The following is a 20947-nucleotide window of genomic DNA, read 5'->3' as shown; positions in this document are numbered from 1 at the left end:
ACACTAACTAGAGGTTTACTAAACAAAACATAATACGGTACTATTAAAGGGAAAGTTCGTTTTTTTACAACCTGGACCTTATTTCTGGCATTTTTTATGGTCGTATACTCACCCGGGCAAGTTTGGTGTCATTTGGAGTCCTTCGGAAGATATTAGGGTTTTTTTTGTGAGCCGCTTCTCCATATAACAGTAGTGAACGGGTCATAGCGGGACACAGACGATGCAGCGTCTAAATAACACATGTTGCCGCGAAACTCGTTCATTTCTTTTATGAATCACTAGATCTGCTTCCAGGACCTGTTGTCTACATCCGGGGCTGTGTGTGTAACAAATAAATCAGTTTGTAAACAAGACCTCTGAACTCATGACGTCATCTCTGTGCGCGCATCCCAGACACAGCTCTGTGTACAGCGTTCGCTACTGTTAGTTTACTGTTAGTTATTTGAAACATGTCAGAATATTTGTCAAATTCTGAGGTTGTGGACGACGACTTTGAATATGATGGACGTCCTTACCGTTTTGAGCCAGAGTATACGGCTGAAGAGCTCACTGAACGGAGGACAGAGTGCGCGCACAGAGATGACGTCATGAGTTCAGAGGTCTTGTTTACAAACTGATTTATTTGTCACACACACAGCCCCGGATGTAGACAACAGGTCCTGGTTTTTTCCTAAGAATGCTCCAGACTTGTTCCAACCAGATGTTTTTTTTTTCACCTTCTTTTTTTTTATTAGATGGTCAGTGGAGTCAATGCCTGCCAGTATGAATTCAGAAAAATGACTTCAAGAGCAAGCTTCAGAAAATCTAGGAGACATGACAGAGGGCTTGTCCAGTTCTTTTTATGTAATCTGTAATTAGATCCCTAAAAACACTGGAGACATAAAATAATTACTGAGATTCTATGTAACTGTTTGCTAGTAAGTGAAGTTTGATTGTGTGTGCTTTGTTTGGTTTATTGTATGTTTGGGTTTATTTGCACATGACAGTGTAATATCGCCCAACAGGTTTGCTGCGTTTTAATAGGGTCTACAATCCAAAGTCATGTTTTAACGACACTAAGTGGACATCACATGTTGACTAACACAACATATCAAAAGGTTATTTTGTAAAGATTTAGCATAAGAAATTATTTTATTACAAATAACTAAAACAGCTGTATTCTATTACAGTAAACTGTTGGAAATAAGAGGTTGCATGCCAACAACATACTTCACATCAACCATTTGGACATTTATCTTTACCAATTTAATGACATACTTATAAAATAATAGTTCCCAATCCGCAACGCATTTAATTGAACAAGAGTTAAAAAAACAAGTCACTCGACAGAACAGTCAGGATTTAAATTTTGGTGGCGTAAAATGTGTTCTAAATTCGGTGAGTTGATAAATGCTGGTTATCATTTTATTTATTTATTTATTTTACTTGTCTGCATATATATATATATATATATATATATATATATATATATATATATATATATATATATATATTTATATATATATATGCATTTTTGATATAAAATATATATGATGCTGGTTATCATTTTAAATAAAATGACTGCAGCACATTAGAGGTTGAAAAGGACGAGTCGAGTCGTGCTGAGTAGGTACTAGTAAAAAATGCCATTAGAGCCCGCCTAGAGCCAGGCACGTTCCCCAGAAGGGGGCTTCCTCTTCCTCCATACGCCGCCTAGTTTCCGCTGCCTCCCGGCGTAAGTACTCCCAAATAGTAATATATTGTCCTGCTGGGTCCATCCTGGCTGGTCCGTTCTGTCACAGAGTGGTTGGAGTAGGACCCAAATACAGGAGAGACACATGAGTTCTGAAAAAATTCAACTTATTAAGTAAAAACAAACCAAAAGCACTGCTGAGCAGAATCTACAAAACCACAAGAGCTTACCACTAGAGAAAACCAAGAAAAAAACAACCCCTGACAGGACACAAGGAGGGTGGAAACAGTACAGACCAGCAGAAAACAAGGAAAAGACAAGACAAGATATACACAGAAGGCTTGACGAGATCAGGGCAGATAGGAACAGGGGAAGTCAAGACATAACCTAAACACAAGGATACAGGATTTCAAAATAAAACAGGAACCAAATACCAAAACTGTGTCAATTTCCTCAAAGATGTCCTACGACAACAATGGATGCTGTTCAAAATTGTTGCACAGCATGTAAATGTGTTTATGATGTACTTCAAATGTTGAGTACTGTGTATTAATTCCATTCCATATTGACGGGGGCAGCAATAGTTTAGTAGTTGCTACAGCTAATAAAAAGTGTTTTTCTGTGAGGAGCTTTCATGTTCATGTTCCTCCACAGGTTATCCTGCTCATTCCAAAAGAATGCGTGTCAGGTTAACTGATGAATCTCTTCGCTCAGGCACGTAGGAAGGTGTGTGAGCGTGTGTGTTTCTGTAATGGGCAACAATGTACATATATACTTAATAGAGAGTACATTATTGGTTATTTCACAGCTGGAACTATGGAGGTGGAGGTGGAGAAAAACCAAAAAACCTTTGTATAGAAAGATCATCACATCTTGCTTCAAACAGTTGGAGATGTGGTTAACGTTAGTGTTTGGGGTCAGTAGTAGTAGAAGTGATTATTAAACACATCCAGCAGGTTTTTGCTCTCCTCAATGTGAAGACAGTTTTAATAGCGTGTGAAAAATACCACAATGTGAGGCACAAGTTCATACTTTATTTTCTTCCTGTTGATTACAGCAAAGGTTTTGTAAATAAAAGCAGTTGTTTGGCATGCTGAAGCTTTTATCTTAAACCTTAAACCTCATCTAACAAAGAAACATCGTTTAGTTCACAGTGTTACGCTTACAGAGTAGAGGTCTTTGCCAATTAAACCCAGACTTCATGTAAAATAATGATTAAAATAAAAATACATAACTAGAAGCCTCTTACTTTTCATCCACATTTAGAAAGAAAAACAACTCTATTAGATCAAAGAAAGTTCAGTTATATTGAATTAGGTAGTCATATACATTCTTTTTGGCAGTTAATACAACATACTGTATTTACAAGGTATGACTTTTAAAAGGGACATTAAAAACAATGTGCTGAATATCCTTTATTGGTGTGAGAAAATAAACTAAAAAAACAATAAAGACTCTTTGTTTGGAGTGGTTTAGGTCTAAACGTTTGTCTATGAGGGAGTTATTCAGATTTGATGGTACTGTGACATCACAAACCCAGATCAGCGTGGACTTATCCAGCATCCTCATCTTTATCTCCACACGTCACAAAACTCCCTATCTATTGATTCAAAGGCAAATTTATTTAAAGATTTACGCAGATATAATACCCAGTACTAAACATCTGTACGCTAAATTTGTCAATGTATCAAGATATTTAAGCTATTCAGATGTTTCGACCGTCGAAGAAAAATAAATTTTCCCTTGTTCAATACATTATGATACATAATAATTTGAAGGGTATAATAAAATGTTTTCATGTTTTTCATATTGAAACTCACACTTTTTCTTGTTTCTGTGGCATGTTTTGTCCTTCAAAGTACAGCTGCTCATTGTAATAATTGGATTAAAAACCAATGAGCTTTGTTCAATATGTGAACAGCGGTGCATGCAGATCTGCACCCTAAAAGTAACTATTTTATGATATAAATAAGTGCAGCCTTTGACAGACTGGTCATTTTTGCAATTGTGCAGATTCCCAAAGGGCTACCCTTTATTTTCCCAATTTTTTTTCTTCTTTTTTTTAAAATTTTGATCGAAAAAGTAATTTTTAATACAGGATACATGTCTATGTGCAGCTCAGAATATTTGAGTTTTGCCAAAAAGTATTTTTTTTTTACCATTACCAGACCGTTTAATACTTTCAGGGGATCATGGGAAATGCTCTCATGCTCGTCTGAATGTCTCTATCGGGAAGGTCATGGTCAAGAAAAGCTACACATAGAAAGCTTGAGTAACTGAGGGTCAAATTGGTGCAAACATAACAGAACTGCTCACTGTCGACAGTGCTGCCTCTTCAGTCGCTGTATTGCCCAAGTTTTGCCATAACCAGTCACATATTTAAGGGACAGGGAGAAGAGAAACATGATGGTAAAGACAATTAGCGGTGGGGACACTTGTGTTGCAAGTGCAGTGTGATTGTTACAGATGCCAAAGGTTAACCTGTTTTTCAGGAAGAATTTCCCTATAAAAATCTATAAAAACAAAGATAGATTGTGTGTAAAGTGAATAGGGAAAAAAAAAGAATTATCCATGCTTAAGGAAATTAAGCGTCACCTCGGTGACCTGAATTAACAAGCTAATTTGGAGACTTCATGCTTATCGCGAAGGAAAAATAAAAGACATTCATAAACGTGACCTTGACAATGTAATTGAAAATGTTGTAGAGAGAAAAAAAGACCACAGTCGGATAAGAAAGCCTCCAGAATTTGATTCTCATTCTCATTCTGATATTCAACAAGGTGAAGATGCTCCTGATGGATGGAAGGATATAAACAACAAAACAGTCCTACTTTCTTCCTGTTTCAGCAAATACAGTTTTGATAATGTATCAGAATTGATGAAAATATTTTTTTTTTTTCGTTTTCACCCCACAGGTTGACTAGTCAGACTGTCAATGGCTGGTATTTTGCACATGATGCTGATTGGACAGTTGATATTAACAGCAGATTACAGAAGCATCTCCAACTTCAATGGTATTCAGAGGTCAAAGAGGTTTTCTAAAGCAGGACTGGGATGAATCCTCCTAAATGAGTTAAATGTAGATAAGATATTACACAAAATAAAGATGTCAAAGATTTTAAATATGCTCTGATATGAGCTTGTTTATAGACCAACTCAACAAACTGAAGCTGTATAAACCTTTGAAACCTCAAAGCTGAACCGCATCATTTGTTTCAACCCCCTATATTGAATATACAATGATAATTGAAAGGAGAAAAAAAAAAAAAAAAAAAAAAAAAAAAAAAAAAAAAAAAAAAGGTAAAAACTACCCTTATCCAAACTTTACAGTTATAGCTCTCTTGAGCACTCCCTAGACTGTAGTTCATGAAGGTAAGCCACTTTTTTGTACGTATTATACAGTATTCGCTGGATTATTGTCTATTTGCAGTTTTGGCATCCTTGGACGCTTGTGATGCCACTATGCTGCTTTACTTCTCTTCCTCCTTCTCATTTGAAGGTGATGAGATATTCCGGGTAAGCCTGGTCATCGTGGAAGATCACAAACATGGAGGGCTGTTGCAGGTTGTCCACTAAACTGTCGAAGCAATCAGTGGAGTCGGAACCTCGACGAGGGGGGCCTACCATGGTAGAGTTACCAACTGTGTAACGGCCGGTAATGACATGGGAAACATACAGGCGCTTCAGGCCTGACGTGTCTGGTGGGGAATAGCGAGTGGCTGAGTAATTTGCATTGACTGCAAAGTAAACCCCCTTTCCAAACAAGGCAGCTGTGAAACAATGACAGAAGATGGATCGATTAGTGACTGCCAGTTGCTTCCTTGCTGAGAGGCTTAATTTCACCCAACCCAAAAAATGTTTTCCTGATGTCTACAGTCTTACCGTGTTTTCCTGCGTAACTTCTGTCAAATCTGTCTCTTTCAATGCAGTTGCATGATTCTGCTGACGTGCCATGGTAGAGCCACATCTCACCGAGATCTTGGGAGCCGTTCTTAGTGAGTATACGCTGCCTACAAACACTATAGGCATACCACAGGTAGGAATTTTGCACACGCTCAATCTGAGTTCAGAAAAAATAAAAAAGGTCAGTTACTATTTTAGATGAGTCAAAAGTACATGACATTTAACGAATGCTGTGTATGCAAACATGCTTACTTTGTGAATGTTGTATTTAGCTGTTTTGTTGAAACCTTTAGCCACTTCTTGGTACTCGTTTGAGTTGGGCTGTAACTCTACCTTCTTGAAGTATTCTTCTTGCATAGGTTCCCAATGTTTTGGCAACTGCCAGTCTGAAGTACACAGTATACAGTATTTGACTGATTTGAGTCTTACTTAAAAGGACAGGGACTACTTTGTGTCAATAGGTAACTTTTCATCAGAACTGACAAAAAATTGCATGTGGAGTTCCCCAAAGTTCTATCCTAGAACTCCTCCTATTTAATGTCTGCAGGTATGCTTCCGCTAGCTCAGATAATAATAAACAACAAAATTAGTTACCATAAATGCATAGATGACACACAACTTTACATTACAATGTCATCAGGAAACAATAAGTCAAAACAAGCATTGAGTAGATGCATATAATATTCAATGAGTGGACTTGCCATAATTTTTCTCAGCACTTCTCAACACTTGTAATGTTTTCACTATGTAAAGCACCTAGAATCGCCTTGTTCCTGAAATGTGTTATACAAATAAACCTGCCTTGCCTTGAAGTAAAAAAACACACACATTTAGGAGATTTTGGCATCATATACACCTGAAAGAATGAAGTATTTGTCAATAAAAAGAGGAAACTACAAATTGTAACTTACCTGCTTCGGACTCACTCCGCTTTAGCTTGTAAACGTTGCCATTCTGCCAATCTGTGGCTTCTTTAGTTGTCAGGTTAACTTTCAGCCTCTTGCCGTCTGATGCTGATATGTCAACAGACACTTGTCTTTGCAGGTGAGCTTGCTCCAGCACGTAGTTCTCATGCAGACTCACCTCCTGCCAGTCTGTGTTTCCTTCCTTCATGGACCACTGGATGTGAAGGGCCATCGTTGCTTCCTCCTTGTCTCGGAGGTCTTCACAGAGTGCCTTCTGGACCGCTTTATTTATCAGCTCAATGACACTCAGAACATCTTCTTTTAGGCCTTTCAGTACATAGAACTCATCTCCTGCTTCGGACCGATTTCTTGCCTCAGATCTACCTGCGTCTCCGGCTCTGCTACCATCCGCTGTCTCAGGAAGACATCTCTTGAGCTCTAGGCTTATACCTGACACACTAACTTTTCCAAGCACGGCATCAGACTCCATGGCATCAAGTTTCAGGAAATGATCCACATCCACCAGTCTCTCTAACAGCTCCTTCTGCAAGATCCCTTCCAAATCTCTTTTGACAGTCCTGATGACGTCTGGAGCACAGCTGATAACACGCAATACTACTGGCTGGGGCTTTGGGGGGGTGAAGCTTTGGCTCTGTGGTGATGAAGATCCAAAAGGTCTTGAGCATTTTGCTTGGAACTTCTTGAGCTGTACTTTAGCTTTTTCTGTGGTAAGAAACACAAAAACATCGTTCATCCAGCATGAACTCCTGTTCATACTAAAGCACTGTTCTGATGAGACATAACAGTTTATATAATACGCTTTATCATCAAAAGATAACAAACCTTTCAGGCTGAGGTGGCTTGAAGCAATTTGTCCAAAGCGATTCATCAGCTCTGATCTGATAAAAAAAATCACAGGTTAATCTCTTTCAAAAACAAGAAGCTATGTCACGGGAGAGCATACTGTAGCTGTACTTGTTTTGAGGTCACCGTCTAACCTGAAGGCCTGGAAGACTGGCTGCAGCAGGATGACGATGCGGATGAGCGAGACGGATTTTGGTTTCAAGTCTGTGATGGCTCCGGTCATGCCGTCCAGCATGGCTTTACAAGCTTCAGCAGCATCCACGGAGCCCTCGCCTGGTGAGATGATCAAAGTTGTTTTGAAATGGTTTGCACTCTATCGTTTGTTGAGGTCGCAGGTTTGAGGCCTTGCTGCTGCTTATTAGTCCGTTATGTTTTCTTTTAAAGCTAAATTTGTCTTTTTCCTTTTTGTTGTGCGTACCTATTTATTTAGAACCTATTCCAATCCTTCTTGAGTATATGGAAACCTGCTTTTCTTTCTTTCTTTCTTTCTTTCTTTCTTTCTTTCTTTCTTTCTTTCTTTCTTTCTTTCTTTCTTTCTTTCTTTCTTTCTTTCTTTCTTTCTTTCTTTCTTTCTTTCTTTCTTTCTTTCTTTCTTTCTTTCTTTCTTTCTTTCTTTCTTTCTTTCTTTCTTTCTTTCTTTCTTTCTTTCTGATCCCCATTAGTCCTCACTGCAGTGAAGACTATTCTTCCTGGGGTTCAACATTGCACACATAAAACAATAAAATACAATCCTTACAATTAAAACATAACTAAATCTAAACAAAAATTATCTGAGATGTGATGGAATTCAACCCTTAAATTGTTGAAACCAGCCAGAAACAAACAACAAAAAATATTCCATTTTACACACAGAATAAACCAACTAACTAAAACTGACTTTCTTGCAAAGTACTGCTTTTCTTAATTCATTTTTGATTCTAGCTTTATTGTTTATCATGGATAAATGTGGTGGAAGCTTATTCCAATATGTTACTGCTCTATACATTGTAGACCTCTTTAGTGCATTGGTTCTTGGTAGAGGAAAAGTAAAGTGCACACCAGAAGCAGATCTGGTTGCATAGCCATGTTGAGTATTGCTGGGTTTTAGATGTAATGACAAATTGATAGGTTTACCAATATTCCAGATGTTGAAACAAAATGTTAGCAGGCTACACGCCAGCCTTTGGTCAACTTTTATCCAGGACAATGCGGCATGCATCCACTCAACACTCCTCCTAGCAGAGCAGCGGAGAGCGAGGCGTGCCGCCCTGTTCTGTGTGAGCTCTCTGTCTAAATCTTGCCTTGTAGCACTGGACCATATTGTTGGGCAGTAATCAAGACTGGATAGAACTAAAGATTGCAATGCCAATTTTACTGTTGAAGCAGTCAACAGGTGAGCTCCTCTTCTAATCTTTGAAATATTACTACTCATTTTAGATACAATTTTATTGATATGTGAAGACCTGGACTTAAGATCAAGAGAAAAACAAATGTCATGTAGATAAAATACATTACATGCACTCATAAATGGTAGGCCAACATGCATATGGTACTGACCGGTACTGACGGCTGGAAAGGCCACAGAGACGTGTCCTTTCTTCTCACAAAGCTTCAGTATGTTCTTGCAGTTCTTGCGAATCAACTGAGGATCTGTGCCAAAATTTGCATGGATGATTTCCTTACAAGCAAGCGACCCAGGTCTTGTGGAACAGATATAGTCTGGTGGGATCCCCACTGACAAAAAAAAAAGATGCACAAGTGTTACACCTTTTTAAAGATTTTTTGGATCAACATTTTTGATTAGGTTCTTCAGGTTTACCTTTTGCTAACTCTGCTGAGACGGTGGGGCCTGCTGCTGTCAGAATAGCTTTGGAAACACCTGCAGATTATATATATCAAATGACAGTAAGGAAACAACCAACCTACTGCAACTTGAATGAAAAGAAACATTTCTGCAATTTTCAAATTCATTAATATTCAGGTCATACCAGCCTGGTGGTTAGTGAAGTTCGTAGTGTTGACAATGACATCAGTGCCAGCATTTATGATGTTGCCAAGAATCATCTGAAGCTGGACTCCACCCAGCATGGCCGTGACCTCATCATGAGCCACTGAGACTTGACGGTAAAACGTAGCTGAGGGGGATGGCGGTTTTGAAAAAACAAAAATAAAACAAAGCTAAATACCTTTTACACTACAGCATTTTGAATCAACAGGAAATCACGTCAGTTTGCCCCTTTGTCAATTATTTGTGGAAACAAGAAGTTCCACATTGCAAAACATCTGGAAAAGATGGCTAAATCTTCAAAAGGGACCAATGTACGGACAAGAAAGTAGATGGGCAATGGCAAGAAGAATTCAAAGATCAGTATTTCAGGCAGCACCATCAAAGGGAAACCTGCAGGTTACACTCCTCAAAGCTGGTGACCATGGCAACTTAACAAAGAGGACTAATCTTTATGAAGAAAGTGCAGACGTTTACACACACAAAAAAAAAGATATGCAAACATAATCAGATGATTTGACACAGGAAAGTACATTTTAATTGTTTTGAAAACCAAAAAGAAAAATGGTTATGACTAGTTTTTGAATATATGAATATTTCTCACACATACAAATTGTTTAAATGAAACGGTTTAAACCGATCATCAACATTTGCACCATAATGTCTCTTTTGTCACTAAGAAGAATCCTGCTGGTCAAATAAGAATTCACAATTAATCCAAATTTGGTATGGGTGTAGATGTATTTATTCCTTATAAATATATACAAATATAAACAGATAAAAGTCTTCACACCAACCTTGGTCTGGATTGACATCATTTGTGAAGCCTTTGAGGTGCAGAACCTCCTGGATGGATTGAAAGGCCTGAAGAGGAACCATAAAGAGTTTCCTTCTACTTCAAATCCTTCACAATCTTATAGTGTAACATTCTTACAGACGTAATAGTTCCAAGAGAGGACACTTTATGCAAGCAACTATAAAGCGGTTTTCTATACCTTGCTAGACTCTTTGTCTTTGGGATGAACGACAATACGGACCAGTAAGGGGGATCTGCCGGCTCGGTTCTTCTCAAACTCACCAACCTCCTCCATAAGAACCTTGGATGCCATGCGATGAGGGAAACGCAGCACGGCGCCGGTTCCAAGCACAGGAAGAGCAACTGAAGTGAAGCCTCTGACAGTGCAGGCAGCCAGAATTTTTTGGATTCCCTGCCTCAGCGCCTGAAGGGACGTCCAAGAGCCATTAGTTGTAGTTTTGATTAAACAGTTAATACAAACGTTGTTGCACAAAACCTAAAAAGATAAAGCGTATGTCACCTGGACTGCAGATCCATTTTGGTTATTATCCCAGGAGACTTGGTTAAGGAAGATGACTGCTTTACATTTAAGAGGATGCAAGCTCTTCATCACAACTGTGTCTCCAGGTAACGTGGCTCCTCCTGCTTCCTTATTAAATGCTGCAGTCAGCTGTCGTCCAACCATGTCGTTCAAGATATTTCCAACGCGGGTAGAAAGAGGATCATGGCCAACCATAGGAGATACAAGGGCATCCACCTGGAGAAGTAGAATGTTATTTAATCCAATTTCATAATTAAATCCATCCAGATAGATATGAGCTCAGTCTTTAGTAGGGTTGCAAAGGGGTGGAAAATTTCCGGTAAATTTCCGGAAACTTTCCGGAAACTTTCCATGGGAAGTTAAGCTTCGGAATTTTGGAAATATTCCAAATTGGAAACTTTCCATGGGAATTATGGGAATTATGGGAATTTATGGGAATTATTGGGAATTTATGGGAATTAACTGGAAATTGGGGGTAATTTAAACAAACTGTATCATATCCAAACATTAGCACCTAACTTACCAGCTAGCTAGCTACTGTGTTAATACATTTTTATTTAATATTTGCAAGTTAAACATTAATACCATTATAGATCAAATATATTTACCCCATAATATTCATATATCAAAACTTACTTGACTTTATATAGTCCGTGGGCTCAAATGTGTGGCTTCAATAGTCTTGTGCTTCGAGCTCAAATGTGTGGCCTCCAGGCTTCAAGAAATCACCTGTGCATGTGATGGAGGAATGCACAGTGCATGTAGGGGGCGTGGCCTCAATAGCCCTGCAGTAAGCAATGTGCTGTGTGCATGTGATTGAGGAGTGTACTTGCATTAAATCTGGTTGTTTTAGCCAAGACTATGCTACAATATATTTCCCCCAACTATATTTAAGTTCCCTGTTAAGGGCCAATCTTCAATTCTGTAAATTTCTTATTTATTCCCGTTAATTCCCATATATTCCCGTTAATTCCCATATATATTAGCGTTAATTCCCATGGAAAGTTTCCAACTTTTGAAAATTCCCGGAATTTTGCAACCCTAGTCCTTAGTGACTCCAAATTAACATCTGGAGCAATTTTTGAAACGTACTGAATGATTTTCTCACCTGCTGTGTCTCGATGGTTCCCTGAACAATCTCAACCTTGACTCTGCCTCCACCAGCGGCAGCAGCTGCTGCTCCTTGGCCGGTAGCGCCCATCTGGAAGTCCACATCACTGCTGTTTCTGGCACCAGTGCCCTGAAGGAGCCTGTCACATGCCTCCTGCATGGCCTTCACCACATCAGCTCTGTTGTCTATCAGAATGATTCTGCTCAGACTTCGACCACCCCTGCTCCCAAACTCCTTAATCGCAGTCACAATGGCCTCTGAGCAGACTGCAACAGGAACGCCAAACAAACCGGAGCTGACACACGGCAAGGCGATGGACTTGAACTCCATCGTTTCTGCTAAAGTCAGCGCATTCTTGATGGTTTTCTCCAATAAGACTCCTTCTCTGCCACCTGACCTTCCACCGAGAGGGCCAACGGCATGCAGCAGTTTCTTGCATTTAAGGTTCCCCCCTGTGGTCACCACCACATCACCTGTAGGGATTTTACCATTCTGCTTGACAATGTCTTTGGATTCCTTCTGCACCTCAGGGCCTCCTGCTTTACTCAATGCAGCAGCGACACCACCACCGTGGTCTAAATTTTCATTGGCAGCATTCACTAGGGCATCAGCGTACTGTTTAGTAATGTCACCCTGACACACCAGCACCTGGAGGCCATTCTGAAGGTTGTATTTGACAACTCCCAAATGCTGCCTACTGATGGAATGCTGATTTTCAAGATGTATGAGACAGCGGTGAGAATGAGCAACTCGTAGAAGGTTGTCTCTTCCAGAGATACTTTCAAAATATCTCACTGCCCCTGGCAAGTTGATGGTGATTGTGTCTTGCACTAGGGAGTCCAGAAATGGCCCCAGCCTGTTCCTGACCTCAGTCACTATGCAGGATGGACCTTCAAGAATTGCCTTGGGTGTAGCTGAGGATGCTAGGGGATAGAAGCTAACTCCTGAATAGTCAAACTTATGTAATTCCAGCAGTTCTGGTAGGAACTGAACTAACTCTGGGAAAGGGAGGAGGACTGTTCCTTCTGTGCTTGAATGATCCAGAATAAAATCGGAGACAGTTTCAGTCAGCTCTTCAACTTCTCTTGTATGGCCAACTAAATACACTGTCCTGTTGGGACCGAATGCGATCTTAGCCCTGCATTCTTTTTGGTTCATCTCTTTGATTTTGGTCTTAAGCTTTTCACAAAGCTCAGGCGGCACAACGGAGAAGTTAGGGACATCAAAGTGGACATCTTTGAATTTTTCCTGCATTCTTTTTACTGAGTCATCGAGTTCTTTGCCACAGAGGGCGAAGAAATTTAGTTTTATGTCTCGTAACTCTACTTCCACCTTGCCTCCAAGTCCTAAATAATCACTGAGCATCCCTGGACCTCCATAAACCTCACTTAAAAAAGCCAAAAAATGGGGACTCTTGTCAGAAACAGTCCTCTCTAACACCAGCCTTTCCTCATCAGAGATCAGCTCACCAGCTTTGAGAATCTCCTCCACAGACCCGGCCAGAAGCAACTGACCTGCTTCTCCCAGCGAGACGTTCAACCCTGGAAATGTTTCTTTTAAATTTTGCTTGAGCTCTTTCCAGAGCAGCCGAAGTTTGGCCTCCCCAATTCGACGAACAGTGGTCTGACACTCACCCAAACTCGCTCTTGGGTGTTTAACATATGAACTCACTATGTCTGTTAACCTGCGGCTGACCTGAAGGCGTTCCCCGACAACAACAGCCATCCCAGCCTCACTGTACAGCTTCACTTCGTCTGCGGTCTGGTGTGGAGCACAGGATTTCAGCAAAGCTTTGATTTTGTGAGGATCCAACTCATAGTGGCAGATGTAACAGTCAAAAAGTGTGTCCACTTCAGTTCTCCAGTTATCAGCCCCAGCACCAGACTGGGCCGGTCGCTTGACTAATACCGTCTCGTCACTCGAATGAAGCTCAGAGGAGCAGGACATCCCAGCCAGCTTTGTCTCCAGGTCTTTCTGAGCCTTTGGGCACTCTCTCAGGTAACGGAGGAGATAAGGGTCGAGTTGCAGTTCATATTCTTCAGGCAGACTTGATTGAACAACGGACTGCTGGTTCTGCTGCTGGAAAAACACATGTGAAACTGTAATTTTAACTTCATGACTTCTTCTTAATCAGTATTATATAAATTGTGTTTTGAAGTTCATGACATGACACACACACACACACACACATACATGCATATATAATATAGTATAGTGTTTATATATATATATATATATATATATATATATATATATATATACAGTGGTGGACAGTAACGGAGTAAATTTACTTGAGTACTGTACTTAAGTACATATCCAGAGGAGGATTGGTCTTTGAGGGGGATCCAGACTTAGTTGGATGGTGCAGGTTCCTTTGGTTTCAGTTCATGATTGTTAATAAACTCATTTGATTTGTTTTTGGTGTTTCTGCAGGTTTTATATAACATTGTGGTTCTAAAAGCAGCACATCAGTGCAGCTGGTTTCAAAGAGTTAATTCTCAGAAACAAGAGTTAAAAGATCCTTAAATTAATTTAGAAAAAATATAGTAATTTACTGATGTGGAAAATAAGAAATTTACTCTTACTCTTACTTTTACTTAAAGTAAATTTAAAAGCATTTACTCTTGGATACTTTAGTACCTTTAAAAGCAAGTACTTTTCTACTCTTACTCGAGTAATATTTTGACTGAGCTACTTTTACTTGTAACGGAGTAAATTTTGACCAGTAGTATTTGTACTCTTACTCAAGTACTGGGGTCGAGTACTCTGTCCACCTCTGTATATATACACACACAGTAAAGACCAAAAGTTTGGACACACCTTCTCATTCAAACAAATGGGGAAATGTGTCCAAACATTTGGTCTGTACTGTATACACACACACACACACATATATATATATATATATATATATATATATATATATATATATATATATATATATACCACGGCCTGTGTGAATACTCGATTCTGATTGGCTGGCAGGTGTAGGTTATAAGTGATAACCTACACCTAGAAAACAAGGTTGGTCAAATTGCCTGAAAACTTTAATATCATTGCGCTGGATCAACTGCCCGGTGGTAACCGCGGCAACAGAGATTCAGAGAAGAAGAGCCGGCTACCGCAGGATGCCAACATGAGTGATTTTATAAACTGGAAACTCGCCAGATCATGCCGGTGACGGGTCATCGCTGTGAGAGCATCCTGCAGGCTTACTGGGCTCCATCAGTACAGGACAGTACAATGCCCCGGGAAGCAGTGGCGAGGATCGCGACCCACAAACTTTAAATATTCGTCCATCAAATGCAACGATGATGGACATGCCAGTATCTCTTTCCAATTTCACAATTAATGGAAATGTAGCATTTCATTTTAAGTAGTTTCTACTCTGGGATAGCCGACCATCTTGTTTCATTTATTTATTTGAATGATTGATAATATTTGTAGCTTAATGAAACGTTTATTTTTTTGAATGGTTGATCATATATGTAGCATAATAAAACGATTTAGGAAACTATCTGTGGACTTTGATTCTTTGAAACAAATATATTTACTGTTTGTTACTGATAACCCGTTGCTAAGTCGTATCTCAGGTCCGTCCTAGTTACTGGAGAAGTAAACACTGTATCCATTGCATAAGAACCTTATAGTAGGTAGTGATTGTTCCAGGTATTAGTCAGACCCTCAGGTTACAACGGCTGTGGACTAGAGGTTAAATAGTCCGCTCAGCCGGGGCTTGTTATAAAACTAATGATTTCAACTGAAAACACATTAGAGCATGAATAACTTATTTAATATTTATGTTTTTTGGTAAGTGACCTAGGTATAAGCGGGATAATGCCCTTCGAGGTGTACATTATCAGAAATATATGGACTTCGCGGAGGCAAACCTGGCGGGTTCACGCCCCTGCGTCGTCCATATATTTATGATAATGTAAATCTTGTCGGGCATTATCCCTTACATACACTGTAACAATTTAGCTCTGATAAAGGCATTCTAAACTTTATCCAGTGTTCACCTAAACATACTGTATCTGAATTTAGAGTATAGGTCTTGCATCAGACATGTTGTTACAAAAATGTAAGAAATGTTAATCCACAGATCCATTTTCATACTATTGTTACACAAAATACACAAAATATGGCCTGTAGGTCAAAGTTTTAATCTTCAAGTGAAAGTAAAACGAATGGCAAAACAACAAAAACTGTTTCAGTTTCACTCGAGTCCAGCAGATGGTGCTGTCTAGCCATTTGCTGTCATTTTTTGTTGTCAGTGAAATGAGCAGAAAGATGGTACCAGATTAAGAATTTATCTTTTGAGAAGGAACACAAAGGTTACTCAGAGTTGTTGTGTTCTCTTGCTCTTGATTTACTGTAACCAAACCCCTTTGGACGTTATCATACTCAAACTGATAAAGAGCAGCTCAACCCCTGCACTTGTGCTTGCAGGTGTGGCACACCTCATTTACAGAGAACGTTCTGCTCTTACCTGTGAGAAGGTTGTTGAGTCAGGGTTGGCGGTAGCCGACTGGCCTGGAGTCAGGGAAGGGCTGTCCGAGGAACCGCAGGGACCTGGGTCTGCTCTTAAAATCAGAACGAGTGTATCACCCGCACACTCCAGCACATGCTTGGTTTTTTGCAGAACTCTCTTCTGAACTGAGAAAAAAACATATGCATATTTAAAATATCACTATTATTATTTATATTGATGCTGACTTTAAAGCTTTTGTGGCTTTTTTAAAGTTATACTTTAATTGCCACTCCCCCCTAAGTGCATACTACGGTAATTGTTTTCACTTTGAAATATTGGGGGTCTGGGGTTATAAAATAAGGGGTTTACATGTGTTTGAACATTAAGTGCTTACAGTGTACAATACTTTATTAAATGCTGTATGATGAATGATACTCCACGGTAGCGATTGCAGCCACTTAAAAATTACAGGACTGATATTTTTTTTTTTCCTCGCAGAAAAGAAGAAGCTACACGTCTAATTGGTTCAGGTTTGTGGATAAGCAGCATTTTCTTTAGAAATATGGTTATTTTTGAGCTTTATATGCAAAGGCTTGCAGCTCCTCACAGGCTTCTTAAACAGCACATCATCCAGTGATGTCTCTACATCTGCACCGCATAATTTGCCAGCCAGACTACGCATGTCTCCAGAGCCGGCCCAAAGCATAAGCAAACTAATCAGCTGCTTAGGGCCCCGTGACCACTAGGAGTTAAAAAAATGTTTTAAATAAACAATAAAATATGTTATTGTACAAAAACACAATAATTAATATTATTACATAAACAATATTATGTTAACAGACAGTACCTCTGTTCATTTACATCATTATTTAAGTATTTGTTTGATTTTATTTGTGTATTCTATTTAATAATGTCTGTTTTTGTACATTTGAATTTATTCTTATATGGAGAATATATTGACGAGGTACTGTTCATCTAAGTTGAGTGATTTTAATTATAGTTTTAGTTTTTGTAGTACTTTGTTGTTGCACTTAATTGTTGTTCCACTTCAAATTGTTGTTGCACATTGCTGTTGCAGTTTAACTAAAACCAAAAATAAAGTAAATAACATGTTTACAGTAAATGGTTTATAAATGATGTATTTGATTATTTTGTTTCTTTTAGTAGGCCTACACTGTAGATGACACTCAGTATCACACTTAGTACTATATCACTTTAAATATTAAGTGTAAATCAACCCCAGGCCGCTCCTGTAGCTGAATTTGCTCCCATTTCAGATTAAAACCCATAGATGGGTAAAAACATGCCAGGCTGACAATAGGATGATGGAAACAACACTGCTGCAACTGTGCAGCTCTCTGACGTTGTATCTGTTGCTTCTCTGTGTGGCCAGTAGGGGCAGTTGCGGACTTTGCAAAATATTAATTGAAAGATTTTTCTGCAAGTTTGTTAATCTGTTGTCTGTTTCCATAGTCTTAATCACTGTGGATTACAATCTAACTACAACAAAAAGTTCTTACAGTTTGTAATGGCAGGGAAGAACATGACATAAGTTTATAATGGGTGTGTGAATGATCAATAATCAGTATTATTGGCAGAAAAAAAAAATCTTTTTTATTTTTTGAGGAATGTTTGTTATCCCTACAGAGGCAATTTGTTTTACGGGCAGTCTTTCTCTTACTTTTTGCTTTTATTTTATTAATTTAATTAATCTTTTTGAGGGTAGGCAAATAATAAGCTTTGCTTCAGCCTACCCCTTTTTCGGTCTAGATGTTATTTGTTTATTTGTATACTGGAAACTTTTTTGTTATGTTTTCTTTGAACAATTGAACGTTTTCTTGTTGTCAGTTTTATTCTTGTTTTTTTTTTTTTTTTTTTTTTTTTTTTGTGTCATGACCGAAAATAAACTAAACTAAACTAAAAAAAAAAAAAAAAAAAATAGAGGGGCCCCAAAATCAAATTTTGCTTAGGGCCCCATGGAGGCTTGGGCCGGCCCTGCATGACTCAAATATAGCCGCAAGAGTGAAAGTGAAACTAAACTTGAGTTCAGACAGGGACACAAGTTTGCAAAAAATAATTAAATAATCAAAGAGATTATGATTTATAAGGCTGGAACTTGTTTAATAAAAGAAAGGATCAAACAAAAAGAGAATAAAATAATTTTCAGATTTAAATGATCAGTTTCTTCCGTGTGCAAACGTTACTGTCACCGATGCATACATTTAATACAACTTTAGTGAAAAGGAAGGGGGCAATTGTGTTCGATGTCTCACCTTCTTCCTCTTTAAAAGCCACGCTGTAAACTTTGCCACCCCCGTCCGTCACCGAGCCGCACTCTCCTCCGCCTGATTTCCGCCGAATGTGGAAATATGATTCTATCCTCCTCCGTCGCTCTTTGTTCATATCGGCACAGTCGAAGAACACGGGGTATTTATAAGGATCCCCCATGTCGGATGATGCTCGAATGGTGCGTTTCAGCTAAATACTGTAAGCAGACAGGTTGATCAGCTGTGGGAATCTGGCTGCGCTGCTTTTCGTTTCTGTCACAGACGTCAGCTGTTCAGATAAACACGTGACTTCCAGAAAACGCACGCCTCTTCTCCTCTCCTCGGTGCTTTGTCTCAGTGTCTTCAGATTTAAAGACACATTAAACATGATTTGGACAAAATAAGAGCTGTTTCACCCATCTGTCATAGATAGTAAAAGTATTTAAAAAATGGTCCTTTTGTTTGCATGTTGTGTCACGTGGTTCCTTCAGCTATGGTTTCCAACTCCCTGAAAGATAAATAAAGGACACCTCATCAACCCGATTGCCTTCACCTTTCCTGGCGTGGTGAATTTTTTTAGCCCTTTTTTTGTGAGTTAAATGATTTTTTAACTATTTGACTCGAACCTGAATTGAATTAGATGCATATTTTTGAATACCATGAACACGTGGAAAATACAAAATAACAACATTAACGGAATAAAATAAGTATCTTCCTTAAACAGAAACCTGTCCTGCTTAACTTAAAATTGTGTACATTAATATAAAACAATAGAAAGAAAGCAGAACATCCATTCTGTAAAAGTGCACATTTTTATAACAGAATAACAAAAGTGCAGACAAAAAGTCTGTAGAAAAGGCCATGACTGTAGCTACAGTTGTAGTAAAACAGAAAAAAATAACTTATGAACTCAGCAGCTCAATGTCATTTTCCATTGGCATTTTATGACTATTTTTTTGACTCAGTAATACAGGACAAAGTGTGTCCCTATTCAGCTCAATACGGGATGCAAACTTTAGTTTATAAATACGGGACGATTCCGTTTTTCAAGGGACGGTTGGCAACCCTAGTTCTAGCTAAATGCAGAAAAGACAGAGATGATCATTTTTGGCCCTAAAAATGAAAGGGAAAAGATCAGCGCTCACCTCGGCTTCATGTCATTGACAGCTACAAATCAAGCCAGAAATCTTGGTGTAATTATTGACTCAGACCTGAACTTCAACAGCCAGTTTATCACTAAATCTGCCTATTACTACCTGAAAAACATTACTAGAATTAAGGGGTTTTGTCTAAACAAGACATGGAAAAACTTATTCATGCATTCATTTTCAGTAGGTTGGATTATTGCAATGGCATCTTTACAGGCCTTAACAAGAAATCTATTTATTTGTTTATTTGTTTATTTGTTTATTAGGATCCCCATTAGCTACTACCTAAGTAGCAGCTATTCTTCCTGGGGTCCATACACATAAAAAGAAAATAAAATACATAATATACAATATACAATATACAATACACGATATACAAAGGTTTTACTGAGCAGTATAGAAAATGAAATACACGATTGCAATTTATTCTATAAAAATGATTATAAATAATTAATGTAATGCATTCTACAGTATTAAATTACAAAGAACACATGATCATAATCCACTCTACAAAATCAAATACAACAAAACAAAAATAACACTCCAGTCATGTAGTAAATGACAACAAGTGTTTCTTTATAGCATATTTAAATGACAATTTACTTTGTACTATTTTAATGTGGGGTGGTAACCTGTTCCAATAAGTTATTGATTGATACATAGCTGTTTTTTTGAGGAGGTTCGTTTTTGGAGCAGGGAGTGTCAGATGCCCAAGGCTGGCAATTCTGGTGTTATGATTATGTCTGTCACTTGACTTTAATAACTGTTTTAAAAAGTACTCCGGTGCTTGATTTGAAATAATGTTTCTGGCAAACATGAGGACACTGATTTCAAGTTTGTTTTTAACTGTTAACCAAGACAGGCATGCATGCATATATTCTATGTTTGTGCCAAGAGAACAGTTAAGTGCCAGTCTGGCAGCTCTGTTCTGAACAAGCTGAAGTTTGTTCAGGTCTCCTTGCGTCGCTGCTGACCATACTACAGGACAGTAATAAAGGTGACAGAAAACTAAGGACTGTATCACTTGACCCATGCTTGAGGATGTCAAGTAGGAGGAGCACTTCCTGACCATGGCTATGCCTCTGCCCATTTTAGTTACAATGCCATCAATATGGTCCGACCATGACAATTCACTGTCCAATAGGACACCAAGCAGCTTAGTTTTCTTAACCTGTTCTATAGGTATACCTGACATTGATAGATGCAGCTGAGGATCACCAATAAGCATATGTCTGGTGCCAAAAACAATACTTTTTGTTTTGGCCACATTCAGTGCTAGTTTGTT

General features: G+C 38.7%; 1 protein-coding gene across 2 annotated transcripts; it reads right to left on the bottom strand.

The window, feature by feature from the left end:
* Positions 1 to 4967: 4967 nt before the first annotated feature.
* LOC133420601 (protein mono-ADP-ribosyltransferase PARP14-like) lies at positions 4968 to 18781 on the bottom strand. 2 transcript variants are annotated; one of them, XM_061710328.1, is made up of 15 exons: positions 18521 to 18781; positions 16266 to 16432; positions 11774 to 13855; positions 10645 to 10881; positions 10324 to 10548; positions 10126 to 10192; positions 9312 to 9458; positions 9143 to 9202; positions 8881 to 9057; positions 7479 to 7617; positions 7324 to 7379; positions 6487 to 7203; positions 5828 to 5961; positions 5555 to 5732; positions 4968 to 5442 (listed from the first exon to the last, which is right to left on the bottom strand). In XM_061710328.1, the coding sequence occupies exons 1-15, from the start codon at positions 18693 to 18695 to the stop codon at positions 5162 to 5164; spliced, it is 4842 nt and encodes a 1613-aa protein (XP_061566312.1). In that variant the 5' UTR covers positions 18696 to 18781; the 3' UTR covers positions 4968 to 5161. The 2 variants fall into 2 exon arrangements, with proteins under 2 accessions (XP_061566312.1, XP_061566313.1); XM_061710329.1 differs by having other exon boundaries at positions 11774 to 13852.
* Positions 18782 to 20947: the final 2166 nt, after the last annotated feature.

The sequence above is a fragment of the Cololabis saira genome, chromosome 20 (assembly GCF_033807715.1).
Source record: "Cololabis saira isolate AMF1-May2022 chromosome 20, fColSai1.1, whole genome shotgun sequence".
In the NCBI taxonomy this organism is placed as follows: Eukaryota; Metazoa; Chordata; class Actinopteri; order Beloniformes; family Belonidae; genus Cololabis; species Cololabis saira.
Note: the sequence above shows the minus strand (reverse complement) of the source record. Positions and strands in the feature narration are given on the sequence as shown.